Source organism: Cannabis sativa, chromosome 5, assembly GCF_029168945.1.
Source record: "Cannabis sativa cultivar Pink pepper isolate KNU-18-1 chromosome 5, ASM2916894v1, whole genome shotgun sequence".
In the NCBI taxonomy this organism is placed as follows: Eukaryota; Viridiplantae; Streptophyta; class Magnoliopsida; order Rosales; family Cannabaceae; genus Cannabis; species Cannabis sativa.
The window spans coordinates 50,070,062-50,093,494 of record NC_083605.1 but is presented as its reverse complement, the minus strand read 5'-3'; the positions used below and the strand labels follow the sequence as shown (position 1 = coordinate 50,093,494).

Here is a 23,433-nt window from a genome sequence, read left to right as displayed (position 1 = left end):
ACAATTGTCTAGTTGGGGCCAAAATCTAACAGGGAATTTTAAAGCTAGACTTTCTAAAAGTAAAAATCTGCTAGCAAGACTTCAAGCTTCAAATGATGCTACTGATATTGAGAATTTTGTGCAAGAGAAGATTAACTATTTTGAGATTCTAGCTCAACAAGAACTGTATTGGAAGCAAAGATCAAAACAGTATTGGCTTCATGCAGGTGACAAGAATAACAAATATTTCCATGCTACCGGAAGTGCCCGCAAAAGATCAAACCAAATTAATCAACTCCAGGATGCTAATGGCGGTTGGATGAAATGGGGTAATGGTCTTGAATCTACCATAAATAATTATTTTCAACAGCTTTTCCAAACTTCCAGCACATCCTCACGGTTTATTGTGGATAACATTAAAGCTTCTGTCAGTGCCAATCATAATGAAGAAATGTTGAAACCGATCCTTGATGCAGAAGTCAAATCTGCTGTTTTCTCTATGCATCCTGATAAGGCTCCCGGGCCTGACGGTATGGGTCCAGGGTTCTTTCAACATCACTGGAATGTTGTTGGAACAGATGTTATTCACCTTGTTAAGTCATTCTTTGACTCTGCCACTTTTCCCGATGGCATAAATGATACCCACTTGGTATTAATTCCCAAAAAGCAAAATTTTGTGGCTATGACTGATCTCAGACCAATCTCTCTTTGTAATGTCCTTTATAAGATCATATCAAAGGTGCTTGCTAACCGTATGAGGGATCTTATTGATGATATTATCTCTGATACTCAAAGTGCTTTCATTCCGGGACGTCTGATTTCAGATAATGTGATGGTAGCTTTTGAGGTCATGCATTACTTGAAACGTAAGAGAAAAGGGAAAAAAGGGTTCATGGCTTTGAAGCTTGATATGAGCAAAGCGTATAATCGGGTGGAATGGGATTTTCTAAGAGCGGTAATGCTTCGTATGGGATTTGCTTGCAAATGGGTGGACCTAGTTATGACTTGTGTTTCAACAGTTCGTTACAAGGTTGTTCATGGGGGTCACATGTTGGATCCCATATGCCCATCTCGTGGTATCCGCCAAGGTGACCCTCTTTCAACGTACCTATTCATTATTTGTGCTGAAGGTTTATCTGCTCTAATTCAAAAGTTCGAAGAAGATAGGCTTCTGCAAGGTTTTCGTGTGGCTCATCGTGCTCCCTCTCTCACGCATATGTTTTTTGCCGATGATAGCTTCTTATTCTGTCAAGCAACAGTAAGTGCAGCTACTATCATTTCCAACTTGCTCCGGTTTTTCGAAGAAGCTTCTGGCCAAAAAGTGAATGCTTCCAAATCATCCATTTTTTTTCAGCCCCAACACTGATGGCTCAACCCGTACTCAAATCTGCTCTACCCTTAATATGAATGAAGCTCTTGAAGGTAGTCTCTATCTTGGCCTCCCTAACATCATTGGTCGAAATAAAAAAGCCATGCTTGGCTTTATCAAGAATAAAGTGATTGCTCGTATTAATAGTTGGGATGGAAAATTTTTGTCTCGTGCCGGAAAGGAAATTCTACTTAAGACCGTTATTCAATCACTACCGACCTATGCAATGAGCGTGTTTCTCCTACCACTTGGTACTTGTAAAGAGATAGAAAAGCTTATGGCTAGCTTTTGGTGGAAAACAAATTCTAACAAAGGTCGCGGTATTATTTGGATGTCTTGGGATTGTCTTGCAATTCCTAAGGATGAAGGTGGAATGGGATTTAGACACTTACATGATTTCAACCTTGCTATGCTTGCAAAACAAGATTGGCGCCTTTTGTGTAATCCCAACTCTCTCGTTGCCAAAGTGTATAAAGCTAAGTACTTTCCACATACCGACTTCCTCTCAGCCAAGCTTGGCAATAATCCAAGCTTTGTTTGGCGTAGCATTTGGGGGGCGCAAGATGTTGTTCGTCTAGGTGCTACTCGGGTCATTGGAGATGGCACAACTACAAATATTTTGGGTACTTCTTGGCTGCCGAATGTCCACAACAGATGTGTGTCTTCAACACATCCTGGATTGCAAAATAACACAGTCAGCTCTCTTATGCAAATGGACAACCGAGATTGGGATTCTGAGGTGATTTTGGATTTGTTTCCAACTCATGAAGCTGATATTATACTCGGCATCCATTTGACAAACACTATTAGACCTGATTTCTGGTCTTGGAAAGCCGATCATTGAGGAGTTTTTACTGTTCGAAGTGCCTACCAACTGCTGCAAACTGAAAAACCAGCAGTCCCAACACAGAATAATTCTGGTTTTTGGCGTAAATTCTGGCACTTAAAGATCCCACCAAAGGTGCTAAATCTTCTATGGCGTGCTATCACCGACTCCCTTCCCACATGTGTGAATCTTGTAACTAAATATGTGCCCATTTCTGCTCAATGTCCGGTCTGTAGAACCCAACCCGAGACAGCCATTCATGCACTTGTGCATTGTTCTTTTGCTGCTGACTGCTGGAGATCCTTCGGTCTTCCTATAAACGCAGCTGCTTCCTCTTCTTTTGGCGGCTGGTTCGAAAGCTTGCAGCAAACAGGAGACAATGATCAGGTTTGTAAAGTTGCTATGTTATGTTGGGCTTTATGGAAATCTCGCAATAATACAGTTTGGAACAAAAAGAATTCTTCTGTAAATGATGTTCTTGTATCTGCTTCTATTACTCTTGATCACTGGCGAAAAAGCTCAAGATAAATTTGCTCTATCATCTCTATCTCCTAATAATAGTGATGATGGAGCCGAGCTTTGGACTAAACCTGCTAATAATTATATCAAGATTAATATAGATGCTGCGCTTTTTCATCATGAAGATTCCTATGGTTTTGGAATTGTAGCAAGGGATGACTTAGGTAAACTAATTGAAGCTAAAACATGTTACAAGGCTGGTAACTATTCTACTGAGGTTGTGGAAGCACTGGGAATCAAAGAAGCTCTTAGTTGGATTAAGAGCAATAACTGGCAAAAAGTTGAAGTAGAGACCGATAGCCTCCTTGCTGTTCAGGCTATTAGAAGCGATCACAATATGTCCTCCACTTTTGGTTTAATCACCAAAGATTGTCATGCTTTATTATTGTCTCTAACTGATGTTAATTTACGTTTTATCAAACGATCAGCAAATCAGGTTGCTCATGCTGTTGCTAGGCATGCTCGATTTCTCCCTGGTTGTAGTATTTTTGATTATAATGTCTGGCCTGATTTACAGGCTCTCTTGTATTCAGAATGCTTTTAATTCAATGAAGTTGATATTTCATTTAAAAAAAAAAATACTAAATGTTACATTTTTCTTAGTTCCGTTACTACTAGTCTGTCAAATATTGAATGGACTTTTTAAAATGCCACATGTCGTATAATAATTGATCCATCTCATATTAGTTTTAAAAAATAATCATAAAATCATTTAAATAAAAATATTTATAAAAAATATGTATTATAATTATAAAAATTGATTAAATTTAAAAATGAATTGATTAATTTTTTTTTTTTCTAAAATGTAATTGATTAAATTAGTAATAACTTTTTTCCTCTCTCTCCTGATGCCTCGCCTTCCTCCCTTCATCTTCTTCTTGCTGAGTTGCTGGGCTTCATTGAAACCAGTCGCTATCTCCAAGCTCTGACTTCTCCTGATGTCGCGCAACTCATCTTCAAACTCACTGATTCCGACCCGGTCGACTCGCTCGATGACAGTGCCGAGTGCGCCGAACTTGTCTACTCTGAGTTCCTAAAGCGAGTGGAATCCTTCTTGTCGGAAGGCGATGACAGCAAGGAAAAGGGCTTCAGAGTTGTAATCATTATGTCCTTGGCGGTCGCTGCATTTCTCTTGTTTACTCAATGTAACACGACTGGGTGAGTGGGACAGCTCCGAGTTAATCAACCATTCTTTACAAGAGTTTTCGAATTTTTCAATTGAAATTTAGGTTTTCTTTTTCATCTTAATTTGGAAATTTTTTATTGCTTTTTATTTTTAGTCCGTTGGAATTATTGCCAATAGAAAGCAAAAGTGCAGATAAGTTTTTCTTCGTATAATCAGCTCATGTCTACTGGGTCTCACTTGCTTAGAAAGTTCTCTAATCTTCAGGTACTATATTGTTATTGTTGTCTTTTAATTTATTTTATCTTTAAGCTATTTTTTAATACAAGCCCAGAAAATATAAATGATTTAATCAATCACGTTTTAGAAAAAAAAATTAATCAATTCATTTTTAAATTTAATCATTTTTTATAAATATTTTTATTTAAATGATTTTATGATTATTTTTTAAAACTAAAATGAGAAGGATCAATCATTATACGCGACATGTGGCATTTTAAAAAGTCCATTCAATATTTCACAGACTAGAAGTAACAGAATTAAGAAAAATGTAATGTTTGGTATTTAATGGGTTGAAAAAAAAAAAGATACGATATTTAAGTGTATAAATCTAAAAATATAAAGTATTTATACCGCAAATTAAAGTAAAAAAATATCAAGCATAAAATTTAGGGTGTGTGCCACTTTTTCCTAGTATTATATAAAATCTATCTCTATTTTAATTAAATTTAAATAAAAAAAAAAGAAACTTTAAATTCAAATGTAATTTAATATAAGATATAATATGTAATCCTAATCCTATTAATATTATACATATAATTGATATCTCTCTTCCATATAAATTTGTATTAGGGATTCAGATCTAAAATAAAAAAAAAAAAAGAAAAGGTATATATTTGCTCTTTAGTATTGATCATTAGTCCTTGCAATAAATTCACAATACAAGAGAAAAAAATGAGTGTAGAACTAATAGATAGTACAATGATCATAAACTTTATCGAAGAGAGGGAAGAATTTGCTTTTGCGGTACGATGTCGTTTTGCGGAACTGGACATTGACCAAAATAGCGTTCTTTGCTACAGCGAAATGCTGAAAGAGTTCCAGTCTCTTAGATTGGTAGAGACCGATTTTGGTAATGATGTGAAGACAAATCCAGAAGTGGTTGCTAATATTTATAGTTCACTGTTGGCAAAGTTTGATCACAATTCTGATGGAGTGATAAGCTTGGAGGAGTATATGACAGAGACGAAGAAGATGATGAAGGACATAGCCAATGATATAGGATTCATGCCAATACAGATGGTGTTGGAGAAGGATAGCCTTCTCATGAAGGCTGTCGAGCTACATCACTCAGCCTCAGCAGCACATACTATTGATTGTTAGGGCTACATATTTTTCTTTCTTTTTTCTTCTCCGAATATATTAGTCTGAATATTAGTATTATTGTTTTATTTTTGATATGATATGTTTAATAATTAGTGCTTCATTTTTTTGTTTAAGTAAAACTACTAGCTACTACGTACTCCATATTCATTGTTTATAGTTAATTAGTGGAGACTGATAAGTGTTCTAATAAATATATCAATAACTATATTTTTAACGAAAAAATAAATTACGAATGAATTTAAATTTATTTATTGATATATTTGGAACTCATATCAGTAGTCTCTACTAGTTAATTATAGTTTGATCTAATTAATTCAATGGTCTAAGGCGGCACTTTACATTCCTGCAATTGCAAATAACATACCAAAATGTCAAGAAAAACTTACCCACAGCCACAAACCACTGGCAAAATAATTCAACGCACTATAATAGGTTTGACATAGGTTGACCTGGTAATATCTACGGTATATGGGCCTGGATTAAGGGTATCCTACTATCTTTTGCAAAATATCGTGTGAATGAAAATATTACAAATTTATATTTATATAATTGAGAGATATGGGCAGTCAAAGGTTACTTTCTGCTATTTGTTCTTTTTTTAATTTTTTCTTTTCTTCAATTTTTTTTATTAGTTTATACAAATATTAATTCATATAAAAATATGATAATAACTAATAAAATCTAAATTACTTGGCCACCTTTTGACCTTTCTTTTGAATTTTTTTTTTTTTTTTTGAAATGAATGAAATTTAAATTTTAAGAATGATATTTTTTAAAGGATTAATGGCATGAAAAGACATAAATTATATTTTATTTGCAGATACATGACATCTTATTAAATTTAAGCATATACCGAATACCACTCATCTTAAATTCATAATCGGTATACTTTATACATTCAAATAACAATATGTTTTTTTTCTTAATTGTTGTCTCTCTCCTCTCTTTTAACATACGTTGATTGTTGGTGTTGGTATTGTTATTATTATTTTTTAAAAAATTTCTTAACTTTTTTTATTAGTTTATTATTTTATTTTCTTATTGAATAAAGTTTATTATTTTATTAGTTTTGCTATTTATTATCAATCTCTCTTTTTTATAATTTGAAAAATCTTTTTCAGCTACAATAATTATTCAAGCTTTAAAATTGTATTATAGTCTTTTTTTTTATCTTTTTTTGTTTTGAAAGCTTAAAAAAAAAATTTAGTCACACCATTTATTATTTAGACTCAAAAATTACACTATTACAATTCATTTTTCAAGGTGATCATTTTGACATGTGGAAAACATATATTTCTTTGCCACCACAAAAAAAAAAAAATAAAATTACTTAAATTAAAAATAACACTAAGGTATCTTAAACAATAAAATCATTATATTTAGTTATAATTAACTTAAAAATTTAAAAAGTAAAATTATAATTTTAAAGTTAAATATTAATTTTTTACTGTCTTCGAACGACCAATATTAAAAGTAATTTTTTTGTTTTTTTATTATATTTTGTAACAAAAAGTAATAAAATCTTAGAGTTAATAAAATTTAACATATCAAGTAACATCATAAATTGCTATAAAATTTTTTGTTATGTTGTCACTACAAGAAAAATGAGTATTAATGAGGACAAATTTCGTTGGTAAAAACCCTCATTATCGTTAGTATTCCTCATCAATGAGGACATTTCGTTGGTAAAAAGTCGTTGGGAATAGTTCGTTGGTAAAAACAATTATCAACAACGACTTTTAAAGTCGTTGGGAATAGTTACAATATAGTATACTGATAACAAATTTATTCAATAAAAAAATTTAATATGTTAATATGAAAATTTATAAAGTTACGAAATAGTATCTTAAACATAATAGAATTAGTTACACTATTAAAATTATTATATATATATTAATTTTAAAGTTGACTAATCAAAGATTCAAATAAACAATCGAATGTGTATAGAAAAAAGTTATCTTGAAATAATTTTTGTTAATAAAAAGTAACTAATTGATATATTATTTACATTAAAAGCAACTAAAAAGTTGCTTTTTTTTTTCTTTCTAAAACTTGCAAAACATTGAAATTTTTGGAAGCGAAATTTTTTAAGTTTTTTCTATTTTCGGTAATTATTTTAAATTTCGGTATTTGAGCTGAGGTGGCATATTGGTATTTGTGCAAATAATTTTGTTAAAGGTATTTTTATAAATAAAATTAATTTTAAGTATAATATTAAAAACTCCCCTTTTTTAAAAGAACGTCATCACAATTAACATATTCAAATCACCTTTTGGTGACCTTTTGACCTTTTTTTTTTAAAATTAAGATTTTTGAAAATGATTTTTTTTAAAAAAAAAAAATATATATATCATCACAATTAACATATTTAAATCTTTTTTTTTTCTGCCACATTTGGACTTTTCCTTTTTCTTATTTTTTTTTTATAAAAAATATTTTTACAATTAACATATTCAAATAATCGACTTTTTCTTTTTGCTTTCTCTTTTTTTATTTTTTAATCACATATTATATATCTATTCTATATAAAGTGTGCCTATATAACCGAATTCTTGGTTTATGAGAAATTCATGGGTCACTTTTTATTTATATTAAAACTAAAATAATTTATTATTAAAAATAAAATAGTTTATGAGAAATTCATGGGTCACTTTTTATTTATATATAATAAAATAAATCCCATTAAATCTAAAAAAAAATTTGTTGTTGTACATTTATGATTTTTCTCTTCTTCTTCTCTTTTTCTCTTCTAGAGTTACCATTTTCCTATAAAAACACTCATTAAAAGAAAAAGTTATATTTTAGCACATACAGTATAACTAAGAAGTCATAAAATTTATAATTTCGTCTTCTGTTAAATAAAAATAATAGCAACTTGAAGCATTATTATAATTATGCTGCTTTGTACATGCTGCGACAAAAAGGAATGTCAATCTTATTAATTTCTCCATGTTCTAGCTATTAATGCAAACCAGAAAAAGAAAAACATTTACTAAAACCCACCAAAACTTATCATAATTAAACTTGAGGCATTAGATGCAAAAAAAAAAAACAAATCAGAGAGTACATTACTACATTTTTTTTGATCACGTGCTCATAAATTAGAAGCACAATTAAATAAATTAGCGAAATAGTAACTAACATCCAAATTTCAGAGTTGATGAAAAATCTGCAACTAAATGAGGTAAAGACTACTACAATATTTACTTTATAAAACTTTTGTTTCAATATCTTACTATTATTAACACCATTTAATTTGGATGTAGAAAAAATATTTTTGGATTGAGGCGGCAATAAAAATAATTGATACTGTCCAGAGTTTTTATTACATGTTATGTGACGCATGTCATAAAAAAAATAGATTTATACAATCGCAATGAAAAAATTATATGTGACAAGCCATCATGCAGCCAGGAAGGATTTCTTACACCACGGTTTATTACAAAAAACATATGATGTTATTGAAATTAAGTTAAAATAATAATAAAAAAAAAAGATACTGACAATCTTATTATGCATTTTACAGTGCTATAGCATATGTTGAACTTGATGACAATACAAAGAGCCTATCTGCTGTCATGTTCGCAGATATTGTGGAAAAAATATTAGCGTGTACTGCTGCCCAACTAATGAAATATACCGCAAAGGTGTAATTTTAAAAAAATAAAATAGTTTTACATGCCTTTCATAAGTTGATTTTTTTAATTAAATAAGCTATGCACACCATGTCTAATCATTTTAAATGAAAATACATCACGATTTGTAGGAACACCGCCGCTTTGTCGACACTACCATATTTAATTTATCAATGAAAAAATGGACAATCCAGATATATGCGGACCCGGCTAGAATGAAAAGTGCAAAATACAAAAATTACACTATTGTCTCTATCGAAGCAAATGATGATTGAAATCCACCAACTATCATTAGTTTTCTTATCTACAATTTTTAGACAAATGCTATCTTCAATTATCAACAATTTAGAGATTGATTTTTAATTTTCTTTCTATCTTACACCCATTTAAGTAATGTTTCTTTAAGTATTGGAACATCACCTTTTAATTTATTTTTGGATTAACTTAAGAACATATTTAAATCATCAAGTTTTCTTAAACACTAAGGTGGCATTTGGTTGGAGGTAATGAAATGGAATGGAATGGGAAGGAAATAATTTTCATTCTATTCCTTTGTTTGGTTGCATTTTAAAGTATTGGTGGAATGGTTATTCCATTTTAAAAAGAAAGGAATGATCATTCCAATGTAACAAGAAAAAAAAATTAATGATTTTTTTATAATTTTTTTTATGTATTTTAAATTTTATTCCATTCCTATTCCTATTCCCATTTCCATTCCTATATTCACTTTTAATTGACAGCATTATAAACTATAATATTTAAATACACATAATAATAATCTCACCTAATAACTAATAATATTTTTTCTTTAATTTTTAATTGTATCATTTTCAAATAACATAGAAAAAAACTAGCATAAAATTTAGTATACGTGCCTCGCACGTAATTTTTGCTAGTATATATATATAAAAATATATATATATATATCTTTATACTAGGTGAATGTACGTGCCGAGCCACGTATTGCTAGTTCCATTTAAGATTGTAGTCTTTTGAAGATTTTGAATGTATTTTATTTTTAAAGATTACAAATTTTTTGTTTGAAAAAATTAAATATTTATATTTGAAATATTATTTAATAATGTATTAAAACTAATATTAGTGTAATTATAAAATTGTAAATAAATTTATTATTGGAGTAGTAGATTATTCTATTTAGTTCTTTTTTTAACACAGCATTGTAATGTAAGTTTATATCTATAAATATTCTGTAAAGTGTTAATATTATATGAACATCTGCATTTATAAAGCTAAAAAGTGGGTCAATGACAGAAATGGTATATCTGCAATCACACAAAGATAGAAGTGGTATTTCTGCTAAACCATGACACTTGAATCATCGGGGCAAATTAACACCAACCAATAAGAAAGAAAAAAAAAACAGAGAACAATTTCAAGGTGGAATATTGTGTTTAATATATGAGTTTGCACGATCAGATTTAGAACAATTACAAATAATGAGAAAGTAGATACAGAATTAAATCTAATCAAATTTAAATTTAAATGGTATATGATTTAGATATTTTTAATTAATCTATTTAATATTTAATAATTATTTAGTAAAAAAAATTATCTACAAACATCATAGTGAAAAAAATAATAACAATAAAAAAAAATAGTTATCCTTATATGATAGAAAAATAGAAAAATTAAATTTTATCGTCAATTAAAATTAATAATTATACCTGTATAATTAATAGGTTAAAAAAAAGAGTAATCATGACCTATATTATAGATAGATATATAGATTATGGAGTGCAAACACTTGGACTACATTTGATGACTCTCTATTGCCAAAAATTTCTTCACATTAGAATAGAAAAGAAATTAATAAAGCAATTAAAAAGAATAACATCACATTATGCATCGGAATCAAAAAAATAAAGATTTTTTAAAAAAATAAATAAAAAAAATTTATTAATATTCTCCCAAGATAGGTTTGTTAGAGAGATATGTGGTTAAGATTTTTTTAATTTAAAAAGAGATTATTAATATTTAAAAGATTGTTTAATTTTTTGGGTTTAATTTTTTGGTTTAATTATTGGGTTTATTTGTTAACGGGAGATCAAACCTAATCGTTAAATTTAACAGAATATTCTTTTATTTTTAAGTATATTCTGTTAAACCAAGAAATGTCATTAGATAGACACTTTTAATATATAAAGATATTAAAAGTGCCTATCTATCTAACAGCAATTCTTGGTTTAACGATTTATTTTAACATTTTTTTTTTCAGTTTTTTTATTAAAATTAAACGGAAGGTTAACGACATTAAACATCCAAATTCAAAAAAAAAAAAAAAACCGATAGAATAAGAAGAGTAAGTTGTATTGAGAATACCCAAACGATTCAATACATGGAGTAGTGTATGCAAGTATTTCATATACCCAATTTAGTGTTGAGACTTTTCTTGCTGCTGAGCTTGTTTTTCTTTCTCTTGACTTGTTATTTATGGATTTACATGGAGTAGTGTATGCAAGTATTGCATATACCCAATTTTCTAAAAGTAAATAATAAGTATTATTTTATTATGATTTATATATACCTAATTATATTTTACCAACCAATTATAATAGCACAAATATTAATTTGATAAAACAAATTATTCGTATGATCATACCTTTACATACAATCTAAATAAGAAGAAATAAAAAAAAAAAATAACTAAACTTTACCTAAAACTAATCTTTACGTGCCTCGGCACGTAACTCCTACCTAGTAAAGATATTAAAAGTGCCTATCTATCTAACAGCAATTCTTGGTTTAACGATTTATTTTAACATTTTTTTTTCAGTTTTTTTATTAAAATTAAACGGAAGGTTAACGACGTTAAACATCCAAATTCAAAAAAAAAAAACGATAGAATAAGAAGAGTAAGTTGTATTGAGAATACCCAAACGATTCAATCCACGATCGTTTCTATTTCTTCTGCAATCTTCTTTCAGTGTAAGCATGAGGCTTTCCGATTCAGTCGTTTCCCTCACTTGAGTCCACGCTTACCATTGCAATTATAATTACATAATCAAAAAAACAATGGAAGGAAAGACATGAAGAAGAGAGGAAAAGGGTTGGTCTTCACTCAGCGATTTCAATCGACATAGAGGAAGGGAGCTGTGGAAGACGATATAACCTTCATATTATATCAAGTTTGTTCATCTTCCTCTAAATTTCAGTCCCACTGTTTTCAATTTTTCCAATGGGTAACGATTTTTACTAATGAGTTTTTCTTGCAATTGATGGTGTTGTTTCGATTGTTTTTCTCTTTCAACCAAACATTTTTTTTTTCATGAGCAGCGTTTGAAAAGAAAATCAGGATCGAAATCAACAATAAGGGTTTGGTTGAAAGTGAAAATTCGGTCACTATTTTTGGTGCCAGGTACTTAATTATCTAATTTTTGATAGATCTATCAAAATTCATGAATTTCAGGGCTTTTTTGTTTGATAAAAAATATTCACCTTGAAGGATTGTGATGGAGTTAATAGTTTTTGAGGTTCTATATATTCTTACTACCAAATATCCATTTCTCACATTTTTATGTTTGAATTTTGAAATGAATTAAGGGGATCTCTTTATGGTTTATGCAATTCTGTAATTTTTAAATGTCCTTTGGATTAGTTTTGAGTATACTTTATAGTCACAATAGTCTTGCATTATCTTCTATCTAATTGAGAAAATATAATAGAGTTCGTTTCATGTTGCAGAAAGAAAAACTGCATTAGGTGATCCTGATGCTTCTACTATAAAAACCTTTTGGTTATATTGATGGGAGCTTGCCATTTTTCTTTGCAAGATGAGGTAATGATCACTCAGAGAAACGGTGATATAGGAGCATATATACCACAGGAAACTAATTATATAGAAGAAAGAAAAATCTGGGCTTTGGTTCCCCTTCGCAAGGTGGGTGCATTACGTTTTCATTTTTTCCCTATATTTGTCCTGTTATTCCTTGTAAAGTACTATAATTCTTTCTTTGTAAATTTTGCTGAATAATGATTTAAAAGTTTGGAGCAAAAACTAAAGTTTAACTTGGAATATATCTTAGATGCTTTAATGGTTTTGGATGTGCCCTCATTGTCCACGGTGACACTATCTTCTTTAACTAACATGTTGACATTGATGTTTCTAATAGATGCCTCATTGTCCACCTTATTAGTATTTTTTAACTTTATTACTCTGAAATAATTTATTAGAGACATATAAATGAATGAGTAAATTTTGTCTTGGGTTTGGTATACGATATGATGAATAAATTACGTTTAATATTTCAGATTTGTGGTAATGGGATAATGATTTGGTACAGAGGTCCTTCATTTACATGTAGGGAATGTTGCTCGTCAAGGTGGGAAAATCTCAAAGAGTTAGTTCCCAAGTATGAGAAATATTTTTTTTTAGTTTATATATACATACATATTTGAGTTCTATTAAATTTGGTATTGTTCATTAGTTTGTTATTACTCATTGTAAATTAAAAGAGGAGTATAGGAAGAGGCAGGTTGCAGCTTGAGTATGGTTCGGGAATGGTAGATTCTTGACTTTTAATTATTTATATCTTTTTCACTCTAATACTATTAATTATTATTGTTTTTAGTCTTGATTTTCTCACATTTCAAGTCTTCAATGAGTGAGGTGCACTCATTTTTTTTCCTTTTTCTTTCTTACCTTATTTAGTCATCTGTGTCCTTTCATAACTTGAAGATTATTTTGAATTTTTTTTCTTTAAAAATATAGTGTGAAAATTAAGGAAATCAACTTTACATATAATTAATAATTACCAATAGATATATGTATTATGCCAGATGATAATTTCTTAACTTGATATTCTACAATTCAGTAGGTTTTAACCTTCTAACGCTATACTAATAATTATTAGGAAAATAATAATTATTTGATTGTATATTAAGTGGTTAATATTAAAATTCATTGGTATGTGAAGTTGTAATGTGACTATTTAAAGTTCTTTTTGGAGGATACTTACCAGAACTCAATAGCCCAAAATTTTCAAATAACACTAGGACTTGAGCTATTAGATACTGTATTTTAAATGAGGTGTGTCTTGTTTTTCATTTTCATCCTTAAATGAAAGATATTGTTAAATAATGTTATATAGTGTTGCAATTGTTAATCTTACATGCTTATATCAAACTTTTTCTTTTTTGACAGTACTTAGTATGGTGTACTTATCTTGATTGCCTATGATTTTTCTTTTTCTTTTTTTCGGTTCAGGAAGAAGAAATAAGGCAAATCATTGAATCCTGGAAACTTCATACATCTCATGATTTGGTATTGCAAATGAACAAAGTGAAGGATTAAAGAAATTGATTCTCGGGTGTCCAAGTATTCAAGAGACAATGGAAAACAATTATAACATCACAATCCAAAGTGCAAAGAATTAGAGGCCACAGTAACTACTTTATATTTAAATTTATAATTAAAATCTAATTTAAATAAAAGTAATTGCCATTGAAACTAATAGTTATAATTCTAAAATTTGGATGATCTTATGTGCCAAGTAATATTATGCAAATATTATAAATATTATTATTTTCTTTTCCATTTAAACATATAAGATTACAAAAATTATTAATATATATTTTGCATAAACCATGTAAAATTATTCAAAATTACATTTTTTTAAGAATTAAGTATACATGCATATACACGTTAGAACGGGATATATGGGATGACTCAATACTTCAATTCTGCTTATTTAAATTTTTTTACTTAAAGTCCTTGAAAACTAAGTGTATAATTAGATATACGTACATTGTACGTAACTTTATGCTAGTTTATATATATATATATATACTAGCAAAAAGCTACGTGCGAGGCACGTATACTAAATTTTATGCTAATTTTTTTCTATGTTATTTGAAAGTTATACAATTAACAATTAATGAAAAAATATTATTAGTTATTCGGTGAGATTATTATTATTATGTGTATAGGAAGAAATCACAAATTAATTAATCTTATAATCTTAACTTTAATCAAATAGGATCTAGATATATGAACAATAAATAATCACGTAAAAATAAAAAATAATTATTTGAATAAAGAATTCAATCTACACAGTTATATATATGAATCCCATTAATCAAAAATAATTATTCAATGTATGAACAATAATTTGTCACGCTATATGTTTCCCAATAAAGAAATCCACCTCCTCATAGTCAAAAATAAATAATACATGTAATACAGATCTTTGTAATGGAGTACGTAAAAGAAACAAAACTTCAGTTATCATAATCGGAAAAGGTTTAAGTGAACTAAATAATGACTAAGAAGATCTAAATTACAAAATAAAAATAACATGTTTATATGAGTATGATTTTTTTGCTATATGAGCATGATTGATCTAAGAGAAAATAGATAAACCTATAAACATATAAATATACTTAATATTAAGAGAAATTTGCGGCCAAACCCCTTTAAGTTTTAATTAGTATACACTTAACCCCCTGTTCTTTTTTTTGGTGGTAAAACCCCCTTAACTTAACTTCTGTTTGCAAATCTATTGTATCAGTTAAATTTCAGTGTTAAATGCCAACTAGGACACCAACTTGTATTGTCAATGTGTACATAGACACAGATGGCATGTTTTTATTGGTCTAAACAATTTTAATTATTTTAATAACTTTTATTATTTTAGTAATTTTCAAATTATTTTAAAATTACAAAACTAATATTATTAATTGAAAAAATATATAATATCAGATTTTTTTGTTTCCTTCTTCACTATTAACGACAGACACACCACCATCACCATTAACGACCACCATCCCATTACAACCCATCACCAACCATTAACGGCGCCACCATCACCATTAACGGCACCACCATCGACCGCCATAACAACCACCGCAATTTATTTCGAACAATCTCAAACTCAACTTCAAACACAAACTAAAAAATTAAACTGAAAAACACTATCAATACAAAACAAGAGAAGAAAAGCCCCAATCCCAATCTCAAACAAGAGCAAGAAAAAAAAATAATAATAAGAGAAGAAAAAAAATACTAAACCTAGATCTGAACCGCTCTCCACTCTTCCGCCTCCATCAACCTGTACGACGGCCTCCATCCAAAATCTCCATTAATGTCGGCGAGAAAACAGAGGCCACAAATGGCCAAGAACCCCCGTCTCACGCGATTTCTCTCTCACACGATTCTTTGTCAAGACGACCGGAGTACCATCAACTCCCCCAAGACCAATAAATCTCGATCCTGTCTCTTCCCTTGATCTGCCGTCCTCCGCCTCCACCGTCTTGCACCTTTGACCTGGGTTGTGCACCTGCGCAAGAAGATGAAGAGAAGAAGAAAGATTGATAATTTGTTTTTGTAGTTTATTTTTTAACTTTTTATTATTGTATAATATATTTTTTAATTTTATAGATCAAAAAAATATATAATTTTTTTAATTTTATTTATTTTTTATAATTGTAAGTAATTTGTAAAGATTAAAATAATTAAATTATATGGACTAATAAAAACATGCCACGTGTACATAAATATACACAATAGCAATCCAACTTGGCGTCTTAGTTGGCATTTAACATTGAAATTTAACTGATACATTGAATTTGCAAACAGAAGCTAAGTTAAGGGGGTTTTGCCGCCAAAAAAAAGAATAGGGGGTTAAGTGTATGTTAATTGAAACTTAAAGGGGTTTGGCCGCAAATTTCTCTAATATTAATTTTGACAAAGAAGCAATTCAATTATAAACAATTCTAAATATCAGCTTGACAATTTCAACACACTAATTACTCATTAAATAACCATAATGTATACTTCATGATAATTTTATTTTATTTGATATCAAATGATAGAGATTATTGAGGTTTTCAGCCATGGAAAACACACTATGATCAAAAAGTAATGCTCATTAATTGTATATTTCAAAGAAACCCTAATTTCCATGAATGTCCCTAATAAGATATAAACAATCAAGCTGTAAATTAAAAAAAAAAGTAGCAAAATTTCAGTTAATATAAGAAATAGAACAAATTGAAGATTTATACAATATTGGAATTTGAACTTTTAGAGGCCATTAGCGAAGGGGCGAAACTCGTTAGAGCCCCTAGGAGAACACTGTTGGGTTTTATGCCCTAAATAAAACTCTTTACAATCTGATTAGTTATCAATATAAGAAATTTGAAGTGATTGATGTTTGCATGAATTCGACATGCTAATGGTTAATATGTTTGATATGTTTATTACATTCATACACACAAAATCAGTTAAATCCTGATCATATGTTTATTCACAATTACAGTATCGTCAACACAGTGGAATGTGATTGTGATCATATGAATCAAAAGACTTAGTCCCTGTTTCATCAGTGTTATTGGATTTATACTAATGTGATAATCAGCGATGATGTATACTTACACTTGAAGTAAGTGTTATGTTCTTTCCAGGACATTAGTAAAGTATACTAGTTTCGAATGTATGGAGTATACATTGGACTGGACCGATATTGCAACTAAGTTAAGATAGTACAAACTTACCGTTATACATATCTTTCCAAGTCAATATCAGTAGTTGATCTTAAGATTAAAAGAATCTAAATCCTGATATGCTTAGGCTCAACTCAGGAGTGCTATTCATGTTTCTTGATTTATTAGTTAGGCCTACTTTTGGGTCAGGGTGATACGTATATTTTGGGAACATGATAGTATGATTGAGTGGGAGTGCTGAACATAAATATAGAATCTATAGCTTCTACTGGTGTATAGAAGTCAAGTGATGATTCCCTTCGAGCTTAGCAAATAGAAGTAAATGGATGAGCTCTTGTTTAACTGACTAATTATTAGATCACTAAACACCATTTACAGGTAGCTAAGTGTTTTAAGGGGCAAAATACATTGAGGGGTGAGAACGGTAAAGAAATCCCATCTCGATGTAGATCATCTATATAGAGGATCTTTAAATCACAATAAGATTATAACAATGGTTAAATGAGATAGTATATTGATATCGTGGAACATACAATATGCTCTATATAAGTCTGAGAGTGCAATTCTAAGTTCTAAGAGTGGATTCAACGAAGAATTAATAAGTAGGAATTTACTTGGTAAATTTGGTTCACTTATTGGAAGCTCAGCATATAGATCCATGGTCCCCATTCTAGTTGAGAACATTCTGCTTGTAAGACTCATTAATTTATTCGTGATTGATCAATTATAATTCTAAAGTTAGAGTATGTCTAATTTTATGAATTTTCACTAAGCAGGGGTGAAATTATAAAGAAAAGAGTTTCTAGGTTTATTTATTTATTAATGGACTTTATATGTCTAATTAATAATTAAATTAAATGACAATATTATTTAATAATCTATTTTAGTTATTAAATAATTAGTTTTGGCATTTAAAAGGTTAGAATTGGAAAATTGGCGTTTTTGAGAAAATAGAGATAAAATTTGATAAAACTGCAAAATCAAGTGAGGCCCAATACAACACCATGGCCGGCCACTTAATGTGGGATTTCAAATTAATATTTTCATTATTTTAATGCCAAATAATTCCTAACCTAAACCTAGTAGTTGCCTATAAATAGAAAGTGATGGCTCAGTCAAATACACATCTTTCAACATTATTTTCTGACAGAAATTTCTCTCTTCAGAAAAACTGAGCCTTCCCCACTTTCTATACCTGGCCGAAATCCCTTTCTCTTTTCTCCTTCATCAATTTCGTGACCCTAGTGAAAGAGTAAGTGCCCACACACAGCAAGCAGTAACTCAATCATAGATTGGAAGACTGTGAAGGATCAAACTTGAAGAAGAAGGACATTCGGGCTCAGATCTTGATTATACTGCTACGAAAGGATTCGAGGGTTAGAGATCTGAGTGGAAGGAGACATTAATTCCGCTGCATCAATGTAAGGTTTTCTTAACTTTATATGTGTTTAATTTATCGTTTTAGAAAGTTCATATTTAGGGTGTTTAAACAACATACTTGTGAGTAGATCTAAGATCCTGGTAAAATAAATATTCCAACAAACACTACCTTAATAGTCTGAACACAAAAATTGTAGAAATCAAAATATGAATAATTTAGCATCATTAACAAAAGAAAAATTAAAGGGAAAAGACTTAATAATTACGTGACAAATAATTATTGATTGAATTAAAAAGTTAAGATTATAAGATTAATTCAAATTATTATTCATATATTGATTCTAAAAAGAGTAAGAAAAAGAAACATCATTTCTTTGTGCCCAAACTCTTTCGGATTTTACAAACTCTTTGATATTAATAAATTGTTGCTTTAATTTTTCATCACACTGGAAACATATTGTTTTAGCTCTATTAGACAACCAAATTTTTCCTCCTAAAAAGTCATTTTTTTTTTTTATAATTGAAAGATGTAATGTTTGAGTAATTACATGTATCGTGTAGTTAAAGATTTGATGTTGAGTACTTTACATGCTGTGTAATTGAAGATTTGATGTTGAGTCATTTCACACTGGAAACATATTGTTATAGCTTTATTAAACAACCATATTTTCCCTCCTAAAAAGTCATTTTTTTTTTATAATTGAAAGATGTGATGTTTGAGTAATTGAAGATTTGATGTTGAGTAATTTACATGCTGTGTAATTGAAGATTTGATGTTGAGTCGTTTTTTTGTTTTTATTTAATGATGTTTTTTTTTTAGATTTAATGAGATTTATTTTATTATATATAAATAAGAAGTGATCCATGAATTTCTCATAAACCATTTTATTTTTCCATGAATTTCTCATAAACCATTTTATTTTTAATAATAAATTATTTTATTTTTAATATAAATAAAAAGTCATCCACGAATTTTTCATAAACCAAGAATTTGGTTATATAAGCACACTTTATATAGAATAGATATATATGTATATATATATACTTACCTTCTCTCACTCTTTTTTTTTTATCACTTACTAAAATCTATATATATCTACTTACCTTCTCGCTTTTTCTCTAACCATAGAGTGTTCTTTTCATACCAACTTAAATGCTAACACAAATAGTTAAAGCATAAAGATTAAAATTTATAGAATATAGAAGTCTCTTAATAATAAAAAGAATAGAGAATTAAATATTAATTAATGAGAAGGTGATTATTATTTTCTTCATATTTTCTCTCTATTACTTCTTTTATTATTTATCAATTATTAAATACTCAATGTGTCTACTATTTATCATACAAGAAAATCTAATGCATGCAACAATAAGAAAAAATTTAGTGAAATTTTTTTGCACTGTTTGTAAAATTTTAAAATTGTGGCAACCATAGGTGAGTACAGACCACTTTCAAATGACTATAAAATTTTATTTTTTATTACAACTTCAGTAGAGAGACTAGAAGGAGAAATAGTTAACATTTCGATCACTGAGTTTTAATTCATAACTTTTAAATTTGGCTCATTTACTTGTTAATGATAACACAATACTCTCAGGTATTTATTTAGTTATTAAATTTTATTGATATTTAATTAATTTATTCAACTATTCATCTTTATAATATTCTAACATTTTTTTTATTATTTTATATTATATATAAATATTATTGGATGCTTATGTGGTACATATCGGTGATGTTTAAATTGTTAGAAGTCGTTCTAAAAAGAGAGAGATCAAAGTTATAACAAATTAATAAGTATTATAATTTTTTTATATACATTTTACTTTATATATTTTTCTTTTTTATTTACTATTAAATTCTGTTAATTTTTATGTATAGTTCATCACATTAAAGATAACTTTATGGAAAAAAATAGGTGAGATATTCGATCCAAATTTATATAAGAAAGATGGTGGTCCATTTATTGTGATAGTAACTTCTACTACCATTAAAAATTTTGAGATAATTATTTATTTAAATTCCACTATTCAATATTTGAATATTCAATAATATATGTTTGTGTATATCAATTTATATTTTTTTAAATAGATGAAATTAACTTCTCTGCTACAAGTGCAACCAAATTCTATATTAATCTTCAAATAGATTATATATATATAGCATCATTACTACAAAAAATTTCCACCAACTCTAAGAGTGTGGAAGTTATATATTGAGAGTTACAATATTAAGAAGACAACTCTTGAAGAAGATTTGTTTCTCAACAAGATAGCTATTCAAAAATTGTTAGAGGCTACCTCGAGTGATATTCAAGTGAAGGTTTTTTTTTTTTTTTTTTTGTATTATTATTACTAGTATTTAAAAGTTTCATTAAGTACCTATAATATTATTTTATGATAATTGTTTTATTATAGGCATAGACAATACATTAATTTGGATGGTATTATATTTCATGCAAATCTTACTTGAGAAAAGTTGTACCTAAAAAAGGTATTTATTAGTGTCGCCCTTACAAAAAAGAATCTAAATATCCTATTATGAAGTAAGAATTTTATATTTGATTTGCTCAAAATTCAAATTTATTATGTTATAAGTGTTCTTCATAATTTTTGTTTTATATTTATTTTTTTTCTCTACTTTTTCACCTTAATATATAAGTTCAAAATACATATCAATGTAAATGACAAAATTGTTAAAACAAATTTAATCTTATTTAATGAAGTAACTGAAATGTTATTGGACACATCAACAAATAAATTAGTTAATGCGTTGTCTCCAAACAATGATTTTTCTATAGAGATTTAAGGCTTTGTGAGAAATATTATGTTTACAAGTTGAAGTTGAATGAGTACAATTTGAAAGAAGAGTTTCTAAATTTAAGTGTGTCAAAATTTTTGGACTCGAATGAGAAATTCAAACGAGAACATGAATTAAACGAAGAAAAAAAATAAAAAATTCAAGAAAATACATTCTGAAAATAACATATCAAATCATTTAAAAAACTCTGATGAAGATTATTGTGATACCGTCAACAAAAAAAGAAGAACAAACCAAATAATTCTCGATGATGATGAAAATAATAATAGCTAAATAGTCAATATACTTAGTGTTAATTTTTAGTGTTAGTTATTTTTAGTGGTATTAGTTGCTAGATAAAATTATTAGTTTAGCTATTATTCTTTTATATTATTAATTTTTATTTTTAGTGTTATCAGTTACTAGATATAATTATTAGTGTTAGTTAACTTTTTTATAAACTTTTATTTTTAGTGTTATTTTTTATTTTTGTTTTTACTATTTTTTTAGTAATTTTTAGTATTTTTTTATCTATTTTTGCTTCTTTTTGTATGTTCGTAATTTTTCTGATGGATAAATTAAAAATATTTTGAACCAATAAAATTGAATTTTATATAAAAACTAATGGTCAAATTTGAGATTCGTTTAGTGAGCATTACATCGTAATATTATATAAAATATTTTTTGAAAGATAAAATACATAAAATAACTATTCCCTATTAGTGGCTTACAAAATTTTTCTAGAAAAATAAAAGGAAATCTTACACTCAATTTTTATGACATAATTAACGATTAACATTTCACATAAATTCATAATAGCATTACCATCCATTCACACACATATCTCATATTTATACATAAATTTATAAAACACAAACAACATTTTATATACATACATAATGGAATGACAATGTTACTATTTGTTTGTTTAGTGGTACTAAACCAAGTACGTAACAGAATAATAGTTTCTGATTATTATCGTAACACATCTTTAGAATCACCATACGTATATACATTAAATTTAAAATAAATAGACGAAAAAAATTTACCTCTTGCAACCTATCAAGATATTCTTGTTTCTTTTCATAAGTTGTATTGTAACGCCCTAATGCTAAGGGACACTACAGTGCTTTTTCAATTAGAGTGCAGTCTTTGCTAATCAAAGAATTTTCTTGAAAAAAATGTCAAATTAAAAATTTTATATTATATATTAGACTTTATATTATACCAAATTATTTACAAGTACCGGGATCCCGTTTTCAAACTTTTAAAACGTAATATACCAAACTACATATTATTCAGGTCGCACAGCGACTACAAAATACAATTCCTAGATGTCTCGAGACCGAACACCCCAGGTCGCGATGCTTCGACATGTACAACCTCATCCTAGCTCAGGTTCACTCCTGTTCAGCTTTCGCCTTATCTTTACCTACACATGGAAGCAGAACTGTGAGTCAACAGACTCAGTAAGAAAAGCGTATAACATATCATGTAATTTTCGACTTGTATTTAGGCGCCCATACACCTATTTACAAGGCTCAACAGATGAGTAAGAACGTTCAATACTAGGGTATAGCCACTATACCACATACACTACGTACCTCACTGTACGAGTCTTGGTAGGGTTTGTTCATACCCTGAGTACCACTGAGGGATATACCACACACACTCAGTACTTTCTCGTACTTGTGCTGGTATCACTGTAATGTACTCTCAAATAACATTCACTATACCAATGCACTTTGTACCTTAACTATACAAGTGTTGGTAGTGCAACTAACACTTTAAGCATGCATATACACATAACATATATATACACTCAGCTATCGATATCACACATTATATATAGTTCTTACCTTCTTTCCAGATTCAAGTGTGTTGGCCGACCTGAACGGAAAGTCCCGTGCTAGATGGATGCCCTAATCACATTATGAAATCGGGTAAGTTGCATGA

At 28.7% G+C, this 23,433-nt stretch overlaps 2 protein-coding genes across 2 annotated transcripts; both read left to right on the top strand.

Moving 5' to 3' along the window:
* The first annotated feature begins 1,382 nt into the window (after positions 1-1,382).
* On the top strand, positions 1,383-2,643 carry LOC115720321 (uncharacterized). The gene is made up of 3 exons (XM_061116505.1): positions 1,383-2,170; positions 2,213-2,561; positions 2,617-2,643. The coding sequence occupies exons 1-3, from the start codon at positions 1,383-1,385 to the stop codon at positions 2,641-2,643; spliced, it is 1,164 nt and encodes a 387-aa protein (XP_060972488.1).
* A 2,127-nt stretch (positions 2,644-4,770) lies between these two features.
* LOC115717688 (uncharacterized) lies at positions 4,771-5,199 on the top strand. Its single transcript, XM_030646670.2, has one exon. It carries the CDS (start codon positions 4,771-4,773, stop codon positions 5,197-5,199), a length of 429 nt encoding a protein of 142 aa, XP_030502530.2.
* Positions 5,200-23,433: the final 18,234 nt, after the last annotated feature.

Excerpts from the sequence above, each read along its gene's own strand:
- LOC115720321 (XM_061116505.1), top strand. The coding sequence starts at position 1,383 with ATGAATGAAGCTCTTGAAGGTAGTCTCTATCTTGGCCTCCCTAACATC. Across the intron at positions 2,171-2,212 it reads ACTATTAGACCTGATTTCTG|TGCCTACCAACTGCTGCAAA; the intron begins GTCTTGGAAAGC and ends TACTGTTCGAAG. Across the intron at positions 2,562-2,616 it reads AAACAGGAGACAATGATCAG|TTTGGAACAAAAAGAATTCT; the intron begins GTTTGTAAAGTT and ends GCAATAATACAG.
- LOC115717688 (XM_030646670.2), top strand. The coding sequence starts at position 4,771 with ATGAGTGTAGAACTAATAGATAGTACAATGATCATAAACTTTATCGAA.